Below are 17,901 nucleotides of genomic sequence, written 5' to 3'. Positions count from 1 at the left end.
GCATGTCGTGTGATTTCCGCCCTAATGCTCGCTAGCTCTACTGTCTCTGTCCTCCTTTCTGATCCCTGCACACCCATTGGCTGAAACTTACACCAACTTTGTCTTTTTGGAGAAAGTGTTTTGAAAGACATTTCTTGATTCGTCGTCTTTTATTATTTAAAGAATGTAAACAATATAAGAAAGAATATAAACTAAAGAAAGATGCAAGATGGTGAACAGTGAGGAGCAGCTGGCTTTGTGTTGTTGCCATCAGTAACATGTCTCCTGTTGTTGTCAGGCCTTCACAGCTAAGTGCTAACACACAGTTTCCCCACAGTTTGGTGAGTTCCGTGTGAGATGACCGGACAGGGAGTGATGATGGCGGACTGTGGCGTGGATGTCACGGTGGTCTTCTCCGAGTCTCTGTTCGTGTACACGGACCTGCTGAGTGTGGCCTCGGTGTGTGGAGCACTGTGCGGAGTGGTAGCTGCTGCTCTGCTCTATGTCTTCTGTCTGAAGCCCCTGCTGCTCACCAGACAGGTAAACCTCGGATCCCTCGTTGTAAACACGTTGTGTTTCCATTTTCACATCATCCCCCTTTCATAACCTCAGGGCTATAACGCGAGGAGGCTGCTGGAACCTGATGACAACAACCACAGTGACTGTGTCAGCAGGAAGGAGGCTCCCCCTGCTACCACCAAGGAAAAAGTACTTCTCTGTCGATAACATACACTGCATTGATTGATTGATTGATTTACACATGAGGATGATGACGTTACATTAGATCTACAATAGAACTGGGCACTAAAACAATCTCTAGTGATAATCACAGTACAACTTCATCAATGATAATATAATAAAGGTTCAATATATATCATTATACTGCTTATGCATTGTGCAGCACAGTGAGGAGGTAGAACACATTATTGATCTATCTCAGATTTAAAAAATGTTTTGCTATTCATCAAAAATCAGACTTACGTATCTATTATAAAATGTATATTGATAATTATTAATATAGACTGATGTGAACATTTATATATTGTTGGCCCTATTGTCCAGCCCTAATTTATACCCATAAAGTGAGGCTAAAGTGCTGGTAATACCAGTTGTGCACATTTGTTCCATGTTTGTTTACTAATTAACTTTCCACTAACCATCTATGTCCGTGCACTCGTTGACCAGGAGAAGAAGCAGCTGCCACCTGTGAACAGTGATGTAGCCGCATTTGCATCCAGAGCAAAAGTGGTTTACCCCATCAACCAGAAATACAGAGTAAGTCTGCACACACGTGCTGGTGTAATATGTATTTTAATGTGAGTAGACTTAACAAACTTAACATGCCACATTTCAAGGAGCTGCATTAAGGTGTAATTAAGTGTGAGCCAATCAGATTTAGAGCACAATCCTTTTCTTAAGACTTAAAGACTAACAGGCATTGCACCTTACCAAGAAGTTCTTACTTCACTAGTGCTCCTTTTGCATAAGATTAAACACGGGCAATTAGAATATAAATATAGAAAAGTTGACTTAATAATAGGAATGACATGTGACAAACTGTGAGTTATTGAGCATGTTGTATGTAAAGCTTGCTAAAATACACTCTTAAGATCTAGACATTGTAAAGAAAGTGTTTTCTGCAACCGTTCCCTCTACCTGTCAGCCTTTAGCAGATGGAGCATCCAACCCGTCACTACATGAGCACACCAAGTTGTCTGCAATGCCTAACGAGGAGTCGTCCTCCACGGACGGCGAGTCTCTGAGCCAAGAGCAGGACAACGATGACAGCAGTCAGTTTATCTCCTCCTCGATGGTCCCCAAGAGCCTGCAGAACCAGAGCTTCACTCGGGTCTCTCACTACCCTCACACACTGACACAAACAGGGTAGGGCTTTGTGGTCTCTAAAAGTAAATCCATAACCATACACATTCATATACAGCAACTTTGCACAAACCAGAGTGAACATTTTCTTGTTTTCTCTGTAGTTTTGAAGGCAGGATCAGTCTTCACTGTTTGGCCCTGCAGGACATACAACAACTTTGTTGTCACCTTCAGGAAGAAAAATACCTGGTGAGTAGATGTCATTTGTTTCATTAACTGTTTATCGTTCAGATATATAGTGTGAATATATATTTTTTGTATTACTCCTTCTTTCTTCTTAACAGATTTTTCTTCAAATGGTGAAAAAAATATTTATCTGCCGGTTTCCGAGAAACAAAAATGATGCTGACTTCTGCAAGAATATTCTTCAAACACAGGAAAAGGTAAAACAGAATGAACTATTCATCGTATCTGCTTTGTTGTTGTACCTGTTTGCATAATGCATTCTTTTTGCAGTTCTCATTTGCTGTGAATTGTAACACTTACATTTAGAGTTTAATCCACAGGAAAGTTCACGTTCTCGTTTGTTATTTTAGGAACTAAATGAGCTGAAGAAACAGTCGTCTGCAGGACACTCTGCCAGCGAGAAAAATGATGACGCTCCCTGCACATTGGAGGAGATCGAGAGAGCTCAGAAAGATCTCCTTGAAAGTGGACTTCAAATGGTAAAACGTGATAAGAAAAACCCATAAAGCAAATATTTGAATCACCCTTTATTTATAGGGAGATTAATGTAATGAAATGTCTCTTTACAGTCCAAAGGTTTCAGCAAACAGGTGGAGGACTTGTGTCAGACTCTGCTGATGAAGACCAGCGTTTTCTCCAGGGATGAAGCCCAGGATGTCATTCTGTCTCTCATTCAAACTCTTCTGTTGGTAGAGAACCACCTGGTGAACACACAAGAAGCAGAGCTAAGAGTAAGAAATACAAGCTGTTAGTTGGCATAACATAGATTTGACATCACACCATTCTTTGAGTAACATGTTTGATTCTCATAGAGAATACATCAGAAGCTGCTGTGGTGGGAGGAGCTGACCGCGCTCCTTCAGTCCCAACCTGCCCTGCTCATGCGGGAAGCGTCTCTGAGGCAGAGCTTGATCGCCACAGCACTGGAGCAGCTGACGAGCGATGACATCTTGACTTTTAACCACATGGAAAAGATACTTTCAGAAGTTCAGACTGCTCTGATGAAAGGCCTCCAGCAGTGCACTGAGGGTAAGACATGCACAGTCAAAATGGTTCCAGCTATAATAAAGAAAAATCCGAGTTACTACCAGGTAATAAGACACTGAAACAAAAGATGGTTGCCATGTTGCAGTGAGCATTTTTGCAAGATTGTGATTGTAAAAGTGAAAAAAGGGTGTTAGATTATAATCTCCGAGTTTCTGCTGGCAGGTAGCAGTGGACAATGTCTAGCCTACTTTTCAAACTCAAATGACGTACTCTCAAAATAGACCATTTTGTGGGAATCCTCTTAAGCTCCTCAAATAAGGTCAGGTACTATCAGGACACCACTGAATATCACGTCTATTACTGCATTGCAGACTCTCATGCAGCATCTCTCAGCATCAGATAGATTATAAAGACTCACAGCGCTGTACTACTGTGAAATCAAAGACACACAAAACTGTAAATGAATGCTGCTGCTCGTGGTAATGTACTTTGACTTTCTTGGTTTATTGTACTGTTAGAGAAATGGGTAAACATGGGTGAGATGACTTTACCTTTTACGTTTTATCATATACACTACCGTTCAAAAGTTTGGGGTCACCCAGACAATTTTGTGTTTTCCATGAAAACTCACACTTTTATTTATCAAATGAGTTGCAAAATGAATGGAAAATATAGTCAAGACATTGACAAGGTTAGAAATAATGATTTTTATTTGAAATATTAATTTTGTTCTTCAAACTTTGCTTTCGTCAAAGAATGCTCCATTTGCAGCAATTACAGCATTGCAGACCTTTGGCATTCTAGCTGTTAATTTGTTGAGGTAATCTGTAGAAATTTCCCCCCCACGCTTCCTGAAGCACCTCCCACAAGTTGGATTGGCTTGATGGGCACTTCTTGCGTACCATACGGTCAAGCTGCTCCCACAACAGCTCAATGGGGTTGAGATCTGGTGACTGCGCTGGCCACTCCATTACAGACAGCATACCAGCTGCCTGCTTCTTCCCTAAATAGTTCTTGCATAATTTGGAGGTGTGCTTTGGGTCATTGTCCTGTTGTAGGAGGAAATTGGCTCCAATCAAGCGCTGTCCACAGGGTATGGCATGGCGTTGCAAAATGGAGTGATAGCCTTCCTTATTTAAAATCCCTTTTACCTTGTACAAATCTCCCACTTTACCAGCACCAAAGCAGCCCCAGACCATCACATTACCTCCACCATGCTTGACAGATGGCGTCAGGCACTCTTCCAGCATCTTTTCACCTGTTCTGCGTCTCACAAATGTTCTTCTGTGTGATCCAAACACCTCAAACTTTGATTCGTCTGTCCATAACACTTTTTTCCAATCTTCCTCTGTCCAATGTCTGTGTTCTTTTGCCCATATCAATCTTTTCTTTTTATTGGCCAGTCTCAGATATGGCTTTTTCTTTGCCACTCTGCCTAGAAGGCCAGCATCCCGGAGTCGCCTCTTCACTGTAGACGTTGACACTGGCGTTTTGCGGGTACCATTTAAAGAAGCTGCCAGTTGAGGACCTGTGAGGTGTCTATTTCTCAAACTAGAGACTCTAATATACTTGTCTTCTTGCTGAGTTGTGCACCGGGGCCTCCCACTTCTCTTTCTACTCTGGTTAGAGCCCGTTTGTGCTGTTCTCTGAAGGGAGTAGTACACACCGTTGTAGGAAATTTTCAGTTTCTTCACAATTTCTCGCATGGAATAGCCTTCATTTCTAAGAACAAGAATAGACTGGCGAGTTTCACATGAAAGTTCTCTTTTTCTGGCCATTTTGAGAGTATAATCGAACCCACAAATGTGATGCTCCAGATACTCAACTAGCTCAAAGGAAGGAAGTTTTATAGCTTCTCTCACCAGCAAAACAGTTTTCAGCTGTGCTAACATAATTGCACAAGGGTTTTCAAGGGTTTTCTAATCATCCATTAGTCTTCTAAGGCGATTAGCAAACACAATGTACCATTAGAACACTGGAGTGATAGTTGCTGGAAATGGGCCTCTATACACCTATGTAGATATTTCATTAAAAACCAGACGTTTCCACCTAGAATAGTCATTTACCACATTAACAATGTATAGAGTGTATTTCTGATTAATTTAATGTTATTTTCATTGAAAAAAACAGTGCTTTTCTTTGAAAAATAAGGAAATTTCTAAGTGACCCCAAACTTTTGAACGGTAGTGTATATGTTGTGTCCAAGCACAGTAAAAGTAATTTAATTTAATTACTTAACAATTTACAACATCAAAAATAAAACAAATAAAAACTTTCTGAAAAGAGTTGGTATAACAACACACTGTCATTCATATCACATTTTCTGACGAAGAAAAATCCTCATTGAAACAATACTCTAAAGGTTCAGCTTTATTGTTCCAGAGTGCTCGCTGAAGACGAAGGAGCTGGTGAATGACAAGTGCAGCAAAATGGAGTCCAAGCGGAAGAAGCTTCAGAGGAGCCAGATGAAGGAAAAGACTCGCATCCTGGAACAGACACATTCTCACAGTGACCTACAGCAGCTCACCAAGGTCACAACAAATAGCCTCATTTAAATCTGTCTTGTTTATAATTGTCTTTTTTGTATTTTTAGGCTCTTCTCTTCTCGTAAGCCCGTGTAAATCCACTGGTATCTAAATGTGAACTGTAACTGGTCCTACAGGTTTACCAGGAGCTGCTGGTCAAACACAGGCTGCAGATTTCTGATCTGGATCTGCAGCAGGAGAACAGGGTGGCTGAAGCTCTCTGTGACTTTTGGAGGGTAAAACATTAAATACTGTATTTTATGTTGAATTGTGTGAGCGTGTGTTTATATTTGTCTTCTACTCTTGAATGAAATCCTGTATCTTCAGAAACTTCGTACCTCTTGGTCAAAGAAGCTCGGGGAGCCAGCCAAGGAAATCTTTCTGGCCTCAGTCTCTGCTCAGCCTGAACTCTCTGCTGAGCACTGTGAGAAGCTGTGGTTGAACCTGGAGCAGGAGCTGGTTGCACAGCTGCAGCAGGCAGAGTGCACCATCAAGCTGCAACTGGACGACCTGAGGGCTCAGCTGGATAAAGATAGACAGGTAGACACACCGTGGATCTACATTTGAGCTTCTCCGTTGCTTGGCAGTTTGATTCTTTCAATATTTAACTTTTCTTTCATTTTTAAAAAAAACTTTCCACTGTTTTTCTGAAGGGGTGGAGTGAGGAGATGGCTCTGGCTCAGGCCTGCCTCAAACATCTGAGTGAGCAACAGATGAAGATTCTCCAAGCCATGGTGGCCAGACAGAGCTACACAATCAACAGGTGAGATGTGAGCATCTGTCCAAACGTGTATGTGGTCTACTTAAGTTGTGAAAGACCTGGTGAAAATAAAACTTTTTGCACTCATAGCAGATTTCCAATACAGCTACAGTATGTGAGCATATCTGTTTATATCTGAATCAATGTTTATGACGTGCTTTAAAATACTGCAACATGATCCTGTCCTCAGTGAAGAGGGGATGCTGTTAGAGAAGAAACACGAGCACCTGTTGGTGGCAGTGCAGAGGTGCTTTGTGGTCAGGCACTTCAGTCTGCACATGCTGAAGGAGATGAGGCTGTCCAAGCTGAAGGGGCTCTCTCAGACTGATTTCAGGGCAGCGCTAATGGAGGATCCCAGTAAAAGCCTGTCCTGCGTCAGTTCAACTCACAAGGTGGGAAAAATATACACAAGCAAATTCCGTGTTTTGACTGAGAACTGAGTCTAAAAATTCACGAAAGATTCTCTCAGTTTAGTGAGAACTATATTTTGACTTCTTCTTGATCTTTTTAGACTTCCTCTACACTTAGGATTCTGCAATGTGACTGATTGAAGGAACTTGGTCTAGGCTCAAATGCTTTTGTCTCTTCCTAATGACAGAACAGCAGTGCCAGCCTGGCAGAGAGGCATCTGGGTCCAGAGAGTCAGCTGGTGGGCCACAGCTTCCAGCAGGAGTTCCTTTCTGAACTGGAAACAGGAATGGAGCTGCTTCAGAGCCATGCGCAGCTGGTGCTCGGGAATGCCCTCAGCCAATCCATCCAACAGATGATGGAGAAGGCGCCCACAGAGTCCCCGGCCTCCCCGAAAACAGATAGTAGCTTGAAGGTATCCAACTCCTGTTCGTATCAAATTTCTGTTGTGTGTTTCTTAAGCTGCGTGTACTACATGTACTAAACTCCGGATATTCTGCTGAAATTATCCTGCGGGGCTGTAGTGAGAATGCAAATGTCCGAGTCAGTTGCTCCAGACAATCACTGGTGTTATTTTGTGCCAGCTCAACAAGATTCGAGAGCTTTTGTCGATGAGGGTCGACGCCAGTGTCAATGTGCTGTAAACAGAAGCATCTCCTTTCTGTAGCGGAGTTAATACATTTTTATGTCGAAAAACAGCTTCAGATTAGTTTCCAGGTAAATGGCAACCTTTGCTCTTCCCTCACTAGCACCACCTGATAGAGGCTGTGTCAGAGAGCGTATACGTCACCAAAGATTCTCTCACCACACTGGTCCAGAGCTACTATTCCCAACTACAGGACGTTACCAAAAAACTACAGCAGGATAAGCAAAACAAAGACCAAGGTGAGAGGACATTGCTAGGGATTTGGAACACAGAGCATGATTGATGAATACTGTGCGTTAACTCAACTGTTGTAAACTTTTCCCTCAGAGGTGAATGAGCAGCGAGAGAGCAGCAGTCAGCTGAACAGAGCCTTGCAAAGGGAGCTGGTGAACTGGGGCAAAAAACCCATGTCCGCTGAGTTTCAACAGAGGTACAACAACCCCCACAGTGCTGGTCGTTTTCTGTTGGAATACTCAGTTCATCTTACATCATAATAGCACAGTTCAGTTTTCTTCTTTGCTTTTGTGTGTATTAGGGTTGAACATCACAAAAGGAGGGTGTTGGAGCTGAGTGATCAGCAGCAGGAGATGATATATGAGGAACTGAGGCAGAAGAAAGTGGCCCAAGATGAAACCATGGAAAGGATAAAAAAAGAGCTAGTGGTAAGTTTGCTTCAGGTCTACTGTGTTTCTAAATTAATGAATATATGTACAATCTGGCACCGTTATTGTTTGTCAGCACTGTGTTACTGTCTCTATTAGGATGCAGAAGAAAGCTTTATAAACGAGGTGGCAGACTTGGCGCGGGTTTCACTCCACAGTCCAGAACCAGAGCCCAGTGGTGAGAAGGACAATGCTGGTAAGAGACTGTATCCCCAGAGAATAACAGTATAGCTGCTTTCAGACATGCACTGATCTCCAGACATTTTCCAGAGGGGATTTATGTGAGAACGCAGCTTCGGACATTTTCTGGAACTCTTCCTGCCGGCCCCCCAGTAAAATGCCTGGGAAATGTCTGAGCGAGCCCATATGAGACTACAGCACGATTATGTGTAGTGACGATGTGCTGTAAACAATAATGAGTTTTCCGCAGCAGTATTTATTCCTTATGTCCTGTTGTTGTGAATGAGTCTGATTTAGACAATCTCATGCTGCGTTCTTCATATGTGAAAGTCAAACCCACTTTCCTGGAGTTCATGTCTGAAAACGGCTGATGAGAACCTTGTGCCACTCCAACATTACCTGACCTCTGCTATGTTGTATTTCTACAGGTGACCAGAGTGGCACAATATTGGACCTGCTCGCCCTGAACCCAGCATTAGATCCAGCCTTGAATCCTTCACTGACTCCAACTATTGTAACACCAGTGGCCAAGTCAAAACCAAAGAAGAAAACGGAACAAAAGTCCCATCTCAGCTGAAATCACAACATGCCAATGTTCACATGTTCATACTGTGAACTACGAAAAGATTCCCTCATTTTTATAGTTTATAAATTAATAAAACTTCATTATTGTTGTTGTTATGAAGGTGCTTCTTTTAAAGGTTTAAAGTGTTTTGCTTGAAGTAAGTTATTAAAATGTGGCCGTATTTTTCAAAAGCAATAAGTCTAAATTATTTTAAATGTCATGTTCCATCAAATAACGCAACTCTGAAAAACAAAATCAAATCAGACTATCTTTTGAATACATTATCCAACTTTTGTACTTTTTCCCCTGGTATAAAGAACTATCACATCACAGGTCTGAAAGTAGGCACTTACTGTACTACAGTTTGGCCCTATATCTTAACACACATTGCTTTCATACCACGGCTCATTCACTGCATAGATCCCCATTGATTGCAGAGTAAATGGGATGATGGATGCACTCCTCTGCGAGTCGTCAGATGAATTAGAGTTGTCTGTTCAGATTGTAGCAGAGTGCTACTACTCAGCGAGGAAAGCCTTGCCCTGCTCTTGCTCTAATGGGGTTTTAAGTACAAGCCTTTATGGATGATAATGCAGAGTAATGGCGAAAAGTACGAGGAGGCTGAAGTCTGGCAGACACTTGTGTGTCCAGGCAGCAATCTAGCATGCAATTCACCCTGTGTCTTAAGGTTTACTGTCAGTTTAGAGTTTTAGGAGTGTCAATTAGTGAACATAAATTTTTAATCTGACCTTTATTTGTATGCTCACCTTGCACGCAAACCCAATTATTGCTGTGGCACCCTGAGAAAATATACTCCTGATTCTGCTTCACTCACACACAGGAGTGTCCTGCTGAGAATGTGCCTCTCCTCCTGTGTATCTCTTAGAAATGAGGGTGTATTGTTGACTTTGCGAGTGTTCATTGCTGATCTTTGGTGAGGGGAAACCGTTTGGATGTATTTTGAGGTCCCTGAGGGCACTGCAGGGACTTGTGGGAAGATGACCTGATTTCTGATTTTCTCCTCTGCTGCCTGGGCTTTGGGCTAGTCGCTGCTACAAACACAGGAGCCCATGAAACGAGTGTGACAGCATGAGATGACCTGGATCTATTTACGCTTTTGGCGCAAAACTGGATGTTATTTGTCAGTGTTGATGGATGCAGGCGTGGTTGTAATTATCTTTGGATAGATTCAGGTAAGTGTCGATGCTCCATTGAAGCTACACTTTTAATAAGACATTTAAAACCCACATTACCTTTACAACATGATGTCTTTATTATTGTCCTAGCTGATAAATAGGACTAAGTACAGATTGTTGCACCTTTTTAAAATTGCCTTCTCTGTCCCGATCTTATCTTCAGATTGTTAATGTGACCTGATTACATTATCTCTGAAGATACGTCAGTATTTCCTTCGCTCAGTAAAGTTTAGACTCTGCCCTGAAGCTGTTAATAGAAATGAGGGGATTAAAAATGTCCAGTGAGGTAAAGATGTGCGCAGTGAGACGGCGTCATCACATCAGATGATCGGTTATTTTAGGGCCAAAAATAAGGTCGCTTTGAAAATTATCATTCAAAGAACCTTTTCCATCAACCATGTAAACTGAATTCTTTGGCAGTAACACAATGTTGACTAAATACATACTGATAATGAAATTGTATCATATTGTAAACACTTGTAATTTAGTGAAAAACTACAACACATAACCGGGTTATTACCATTATTAAGACAATATAAAGACAGCAATCATAATGATACAGCAATACAAAATAACATCCTCATAATACTTTGCCACTATTACTTTATTATTCTTATTAATGCGTAATATTATATATTTTTGCAACATGTTTCATATTAATACTACTATTATATTTCCCAGAAACGATAAAAAATATATTATTTATTTTCTTGTACTAGGAGAAGAAAAAAACGTTATTAACGTCATGTATTAAGATTTACTTGCATTTATCAGATTAGATGTGGGACTTTCCTGCAATCATACTTTTTGTACTCCTTATGTCAGTTTTATTTCTTGCTTTAAAGGCTTTTCATATGTTAAGTAAATCTTTTTCAATTTCCTTTTTTTTTTTTTAAAGCTGCCATACAAATAAATTTGCTTTTCCTTTCTGACTGCCTTGTTTTTTTCCTCAGGTGAGCAGCCATGGCTAACCTGCAGCAGGAATACCCCGGGGTCCTTCTGGGGATCCTGGAGGAACTGGCCAATATGCGCCAGTGGCTGACGTTCCAGGATCTTTGCCGCATGGTCAGCACCCGCTTTGACCTCGAGCACCTCATTGAGCTCAGGAGTTTGCTGTTTGCTGCTGCCAGCCGGGACCCCTGTTTCCCAGCAACTCTCTTCAGAGACAGGGTTTCCACCAGGGGCCAGGGGCTCTCTCCCATAGGCGTCGCTGCTGACATTGTAACTATCTTCAATCTTATTCAGATGACGGGTGGGGCTCCAGACGACATTCAGCCAATCAGAGCTCAGGCAATCCTCCCAGTTGACCAGTACCCAGTCCCCAGTCTGCCTGGAATCCACCAGCTGAACATTTCTGGTCGAGAAAGAGCACGCGCCCACTCGGATTCTGGAGGAAGGCCGATCGACCAGCACTTGCTGATTCCGAAATCGAATTACTCTGCCCGCAAGCGAGGAAGTCTTCCCCCCGATCCCCTCTCCCTTGTGTCCTCCCCTCCAGTCAGAGCGAGGGCCGTGTCTTTCGACTTGCCTCACACAACACTCTTGTATTCTAGTGGTCAAATCCCCAACGAGGTCATGAAGAATATGTACCTGCCTTTGGAGACGGACAGTGAGTCTAGTGGAGATTCTGCACCTTTGGAAGTGTTTGAACCTGAACCGGCATCGTCTGTTGACCAGAAGAGAAACGTCTTTAGGAAGGACTTCCATAACCAGCCTCCTCTTATACCCCAGGTGACCGTCAACAGTGAGTCTCCTAGTCCCAACATTTTAAAGAAAGGCTTTGACAATCACAGTTTTGAAACAATCCCAAATCCTTACGCATCGCCTGCAACAGTCCAACAATTGCCAGAGCCGAGGGCTAAACATGAAAGCCTTGATGACCTGCAAGACTCAACTTATTTCGGACCTGGGTCTGTTGCAGAGTGCTCCCCTCAACACCTGCAACCTCCCAGAAATCATAGACCAATCTGGAGCAACAAGAGCCACAGTCTAGAGGACCGGATAGGCTTAGGCAGTGTTGGAATTGGCATAGAATCACAAAGAGGGCAACTTCCCAGGAGATCAACACCTGCTTTGGGGTCCTCGGGAGGTGAGAGTGGGGATAGTGGATTGCCAAGTGGAGGTGACGGAGTCAAGGCTCAGGGAACCCAGACAGACCCACCGGACACGAGGCGCCTTCGTAGCCTGGTCCACGCTGATCGCCTCTCCTTCATGACCTCATTAGATGACCCCGAGTTTTGTGAGGATGACATCAGTGTCATCTTTCGTTTCTTAGATGACATAAGCATGTGTGGTTCTACGGGAGTCCTGCACCCCAGCGATCCAACAGGGGCCATCAACCAGGACACACCTGAGGCCAGACGTGGCCGCTTAGGTCAACTTCAGAGGCTTTTCCACTCTTTAGAAAGCACTGACGATGGGCTGAAGACCAGTGTCTGTAAGCTGCTGCTGCGTATGAGCCAGATAGAAAGACAACTGGACTCACTGAATGATGTGAAGGCCGAGATCTCCCAGGTGCTCTCTGCATTGCAGCGACTGGATGAAAAGATCCAGCTGCCTGTCGGTGGCAGTGGACAAGGCAGCGGTGGGCGATGGCTGGAGCCTCTCAGTGGTGTCTCCTCCTTTATGAGCCACCCTCTGACTCCTTCTGAGTCATCGGAACCTCAACCTCTGTCAGTATCTGGGGATCTGTTTCCAGCTACCAGCATGAGTAGTCTGGACTGGAGCCGCTGGAACACTGCTGGGGAGCTAACAGAAAGTGTCCAAGGTTTGGCTGATTCTAAGGGGTTGAAAGAAGGGAAGAAAGATGCATCATCTCGTCGTGCCTCCAAAACGCAGCCTGAAGAGAAAATAGTCCCCAATTCCAATCATATGAAGGTTTCTAACCCTGCAAGAGACTGGACCGTGTCATTCTCAAAAAATAAAGATCCCAAAGCCTCACACGGGAAAATTGAACAGGTAGGGAAATTCTACATTCTATATTCTCGAACTGTCAGAGGAGAGATGGGTTTCTCAGCATATGACCATTACTTCTTAAACAGATTTAACTATAATCCAGTATGAAGGCAAAAATATATTATGTGCACCGTATGTATCCATGGTTCAAACTTTTGCAGTATGCTTTTTAGGCATGGCTGCAAAAAAACACACCTTATCAATTCAAACTAGTATGCATGTTTGGTGGTGGTATTTAGTTAATTAATATTGTAAACATTGCCTCCAATCATTTAAAAAGTAACACTTTTAAAGGTTGTATATACAGTAAATATAAAATATATGCTTGGTCCATTTTCTTTCTAGACAGATCAGTCGAGCAGCACAACTAACCTCCTCAACCATAAGTCCTCCAGTCTGGTGGAACAAGTGTTTAACTCATCCCTGTTCCGCCACAAAGACAGCAGTCTGACAGGGGGGCTCAACTCTGGGAAGATTAAGGATACCAGACTGGTTGAGGGGAGAGGAAGGCCCATCTGGACTGTAGATGACAGAGAGGCACGGATCTCCCCTTTGGATGCACAGGTAAGAATAGATGACTTTTAAAGGGATAGACTAATTAAAAAAATTCATTTATGTCCTTTTTTTCCTGTAATAATTATCATATTAGGTCAGTGATTTTAATCTAAAAATAACTAAATTGGGTTTGCTTTCTGCATTTTCTTTTGATTTTTATTTCTGGGAATAAGTGGCCTAACATACATGCATCATACAGATGCAAGGTAAGTAAGTAAAATACAAACTAGTGATGCATAAGGTGTTAATAGAATAGTTTAGATTGTGCTTTATATTCAGTACATATGGGTTAATATTTGGTCTAAAATGCTGTTAAATAATTGTTCCCCAGGCCCAGGAGTCTCTAAACCCCAACAACATGGAGTTCTGGATGGACGACATCTACACTCCAGGTTACGATGCTCTGCTCAGGCGCAAAGAGGCCGACCAGCGCCGGGCCAAGGTCTGCAAGCTGACTGCACTCATTGCCACTGGGGTGGCCATCATTCTCATCATTGTCATTCCTATTTGCACCATGGGCTCATGAAGACAATCACAGATTGCCCACACTGTTGCCTGTTTTCATTTATCTATTTTCAGCAGCGATGTACTGCACCAAGGAACTTGCACAGTATTCAGATTGAGGTTAGTGAGAGTGTGACATAAATAAACAGACAGCACCCCCTTACATTTCTCTGCATGCAGCACCATTATTCATGACTTCAAAAATAGAGGAACTAAAGCTTACTTTGAAAACTCAGAGTTCCTCCCTCATGTAGTAACAACAAATAGAAAGTTATCTGCCGTACGAAACCATTTTTCTTTTCTCTATTTACAGTCATAGATTTCATGATTTGTGTTCACAATCTTTTCAGGTCACTGTATACGGTAGTAATTACAGATGATTTAAAACTATTCTAGAATAACTCTTAGCTTATGATGAACTCATACAGAGTTTCATTTTCCTTTTTATTTTCTTATTTCATCTGCTCTTTTCTGAGAAACTACACTGTTACAGACACATTGTGAATCAGCTTCAGCCTTGAACACTGCCTGACTCCTCTTTGCTGGACCACTACAGGACTCATTTTACTTCTTTGGAAAATAATAGTTTTATCAGGACATGTTTTAATGGATTAAGTCGAATGGAGAGTTTGTTTTCTTTTAGTTTGAGGGTTCTTGTTATTCCTTAAAGTAACAGAATATACAGTAGTGCAGAAGCTTAAATCAATAAAAGTGGTATTTTATTTTATAGAGTTCCCTCCCATTTTTCAAACAGGAAAATATGAGCTGTTTAATCCACTCCTGAATGTGTTTGGGTGGTGGGACAGAGTGTTTACCAGGTGTCAGGTTTCAAGAAATGGAAGATAAAAATGTTGTTGTTGATGAGGATGTTTTGGCTCTGGAGCAGTGGAGGAAAGAGGGAGCCCTTTCCAGTAAACACGCTCTAAGTGGGAGATTCCACTTGTAATTCAATTGATGGGATGTTTGGAGTGCACCATATGCACATTATCTTCTCACTATAGACTCACTCGGCCAAAGCTTTTCCATATACCTGCAGACTCACTTAGCACCAACAGATTCATCTGGCTTCCCCTCACAGATGAGGAAAGTAGACATTCCATTTTCTAAAAACCTCCTGTTAACTCAGGTTTGGTGCCAGTCTATAAAATCAACAGGGGGTTCATAGAAAACATATACACCTGTCAAATATAATGGAATCCAACATGATTGCTCCACAGCAAACAGTACCTTCGTACAGCTTGATAAGTTCAGTTTTTGCTGAGGTGTTAACTGAACTCTAAGGTAAAGCTGTAATGTAAAGTACAAGGTTGCATATCAGTACCCACAAACTCAAAATGCCCAGTAAATTAAATGAAAAATCTAACAGATATGTAGCATCGTAAGCTTTACAATACCAAAGTTTATTGCCTTGTGAATGTATTGGATTGCATTGCATTTTTCGGTGTTGATGTTATTTTGTCCTTGACAGTGCAAGATAAGGATGATTTTGTTTCCATGCAACAGAAGCACTGTTCTCACTTTATGGTGCATACACCGAAGTGCACAGAAACTAAGTATCAGTGGGAAAAACTACATTAAACTGCTTGTATTGTTTTTGTTAGAACTTTAAACCTAACTTTGCTTTCTGTACAATATATGCATAGGATATATAGAGGGTGTGTTCTGCTTCAGTGCATCTTCCTAAGTAGATGTTTATCTGCCAAGTGTTCCCCATGAGGCTGTTTGTGGATCCATTACCCTTCCACCGGTGCCACTGACTAACCCTGTGCTCAGCACAATCTGCAGGTGCTTCCTCTGAACGTCAGTGCATGAGAGCCTCCTGATACTTTTTTCATTCCTGAAATATGGACCTTGTTGTTGCAATATCCATGCACCTTTTAGAAAGACAACAGAAAATCTGTGAAGTCTTTATTCATACAGAAAACATGCAGGTATCTTAGTACAAGTGAATGTGAGCAACACTTTATATGATTGTGAGGATGTACAATGATTTATGTTGCCTGTCTGAATAAACTCAACAAAGTGGTACATAGACAGTATGTTGTCTAATATGATAAATAATAAATCAATTTCTTATAAACATGCACTTAAAACATTAGGGTGAATGAAAAAATGTCTTGAAAGGAAGTGCTTTGATTTGTGATATAATTTTGTTCACGCTTTTCGCTTGGTAAAGTGTTTGGATGATTATTCTCGCAGATAGCAGTTACAATGCACTCAGTATAGGAAAGTGCAAACAGTGATGGTTGTAAAAGGTGAGTGATGGCAGTTAAAGGATTTGTGACTGGAGGAAATGTACATATAGAGATGAATAATTGATAAAGACAGACAGACTGAATGATCCTATTATCTCAAATCAACTCTAATAGACCAGCAGTATTCAGAGCACACACACACACATTTACTGTTAATCCAACAACCAATGTATTAAATTAATCATAGACATAAATCAGTTACAGTCAATTGTTGAGATGTTTAAAAAAAATCAAATGCGGATGTCTATTTTACATTATATATAATTTAGCTGACACTTTTATCCAAAGCAACTTATACAGACAATATAGACAATAAGTTCATTCAACCATGAGGGTACAAACCCAGAACAGCAAGAATCATGTAAGTACATTAGCTTCAAAAAGCCAAACTACAAGTGTTACATGTAAGTGCAATGTATAATATCTATAGTTATGAGGGCCAATTTTGGTTCAATACCATCATTGTGAGGATAGTTTGACTGGTCCTCACAAATTCAATGGGCTGTTTGAGGGTTAAGACTTGGATGTAGGCTGAGTACTCTCTTTAATTAGGCTTCTCTGCTAGAATGTTACTATATCTGCTGTCTGAGGTTAACTCGACTGCTTTGTTTGTGCTGTTTTTCTTACCTAGGATTGTGTGAGCTAGGATTTTCATTCCTCTCAGGTGTTCGAGATAGCTACAACCAGTTAGAGTTAAAGTTGCTTTAATGTTATTCTAATTCTGTCAAGTTCTAATTTACTTTCTACCTATGAGGTACATAGACTTTGTCCTTTATCAGCTTTGGTAAAATAAGGAAATATTTGCTAAACTCACCTCTTCACTGTTTAAGGTGGGAAGTGCCTTTTGTTGTTGGGCTGTTGTTTTGGTGAGTTTCAATTGCTGGGCCATTACCACCAGGTGCTTTGTTTGACTGATTATCAGGGGTGTGATCAGCACAGCGGTAGCCAACCATCGTCAACTCTGGTGTTTAAAAACCAGAATTTGAAGCGTCAGATATGTGTATATATTCCGTCCCTGTTCGCATATCTTCTCGTAGATGCTATAAGCCTCGCACTTGTTCACAACAGAACCATAACCTTTCCACCCTTTGCTTCCCACCAATCACTTGAATTCCCTGCTCTCACTGACACTTGGATCACACCAGCCAACACATCCCCCCCTGCTGCTCTCTCCTCTGCCTACTCTTTCACCCACACACCCAGACCCACTGGTAGAGATGGTGGTACAGGTTTACTCATCACCCCCAAATTCTCTACCCGCTGCCACATTTTACTCCACTCTCTTTTGAATTTCATTCCGTGACTGTAACTCATCCGGTACAATGAAACATTGTTGTCCTCTACCGTCCACCAGGTCCTTTGGGAGAGTTCTTGGAGGAATTAGACGTCCTCCTCTCGAACATCAAGAAAATGGCCCTCCACTTGTCCTTCTTGGCGACTTCAACATCCAGACAGAGAAGTCGTCTGACTTATTACTTTCTTCTTATGCTCTCTTGCTCACTCCTTCCCCACCTACTCACAAAGATGGCAAACACCTTGATCTTATTTCACCAAAAACTGCTCTACCCCCAACCTTGCTGTAACCCCACTTCACGCCTCTGACCACTTTCCTTATCTCTTACTCTCTCCCACTCTCACAATCTGAGTACCTCATCTG

General features: G+C 41.9%; 2 protein-coding genes across 5 annotated transcripts; both read left to right on the top strand.

Moving 5' to 3' along the window:
- Nucleotides 1–71: 71 nt before the first annotated feature.
- On the top strand, nucleotides 72–8,886 carry LOC117761920 (ellis-van Creveld syndrome protein). 3 transcript variants are annotated; one of them, XM_034586270.1, is made up of 21 exons: nucleotides 73–231; nucleotides 315–519; nucleotides 592–687; nucleotides 1,165–1,254; nucleotides 1,643–1,863; nucleotides 1,965–2,049; nucleotides 2,145–2,243; nucleotides 2,397–2,525; nucleotides 2,616–2,777; nucleotides 2,859–3,075; nucleotides 5,416–5,564; nucleotides 5,696–5,794; nucleotides 5,886–6,098; nucleotides 6,212–6,321; nucleotides 6,509–6,710; nucleotides 6,917–7,141; nucleotides 7,476–7,611; nucleotides 7,700–7,802; nucleotides 7,908–8,034; nucleotides 8,134–8,230; nucleotides 8,643–8,886. In XM_034586270.1, exons 2-21 carry the CDS (start codon nucleotides 337–339, stop codon nucleotides 8,789–8,791), a joined length of 2,892 nt encoding a protein of 963 aa, XP_034442161.1. In that variant the 5' UTR covers nucleotides 73–231; nucleotides 315–336; the 3' UTR covers nucleotides 8,792–8,886. The 3 variants fall into 3 exon arrangements, with proteins under 3 accessions (XP_034442162.1, XP_034442161.1, XP_034442160.1); XM_034586269.1 differs by having other exon boundaries at nucleotides 83–172; nucleotides 276–519; XM_034586271.1 differs by having other exon boundaries at nucleotides 72–519.
- A 729-nt stretch (nucleotides 8,887–9,615) lies between these two features.
- On the top strand, nucleotides 9,616–15,999 carry LOC117762061 (major intrinsically disordered Notch2-binding receptor 1-like). 2 transcript variants are annotated; one of them, XM_034586505.1, is made up of 5 exons: nucleotides 9,616–9,972; nucleotides 10,929–12,933; nucleotides 13,276–13,494; nucleotides 13,659–13,691; nucleotides 13,817–15,999. In XM_034586505.1, the coding sequence occupies exons 2-5, from the start codon at nucleotides 10,939–10,941 to the stop codon at nucleotides 14,009–14,011; spliced, it is 2,442 nt and encodes an 813-aa protein (XP_034442396.1). In that variant the 5' UTR covers nucleotides 9,616–9,972; nucleotides 10,929–10,938; the 3' UTR covers nucleotides 14,012–15,999. The 2 variants fall into 2 exon arrangements, with proteins under 2 accessions (XP_034442396.1, XP_034442397.1); XM_034586506.1 differs by lacking the exon at nucleotides 13,659–13,691.
- The last annotated feature ends 1,902 nt before the right edge of the window (nucleotides 16,000–17,901 follow it).

This window comes from Hippoglossus hippoglossus, chromosome 5, assembly GCF_009819705.1.
Source record: "Hippoglossus hippoglossus isolate fHipHip1 chromosome 5, fHipHip1.pri, whole genome shotgun sequence".
Taxonomy (NCBI): domain Eukaryota; kingdom Metazoa; phylum Chordata; class Actinopteri; order Pleuronectiformes; family Pleuronectidae; genus Hippoglossus; species Hippoglossus hippoglossus.
Note: the sequence above shows the minus strand (reverse complement) of the source record. Positions and strands in the feature narration are given on the sequence as shown.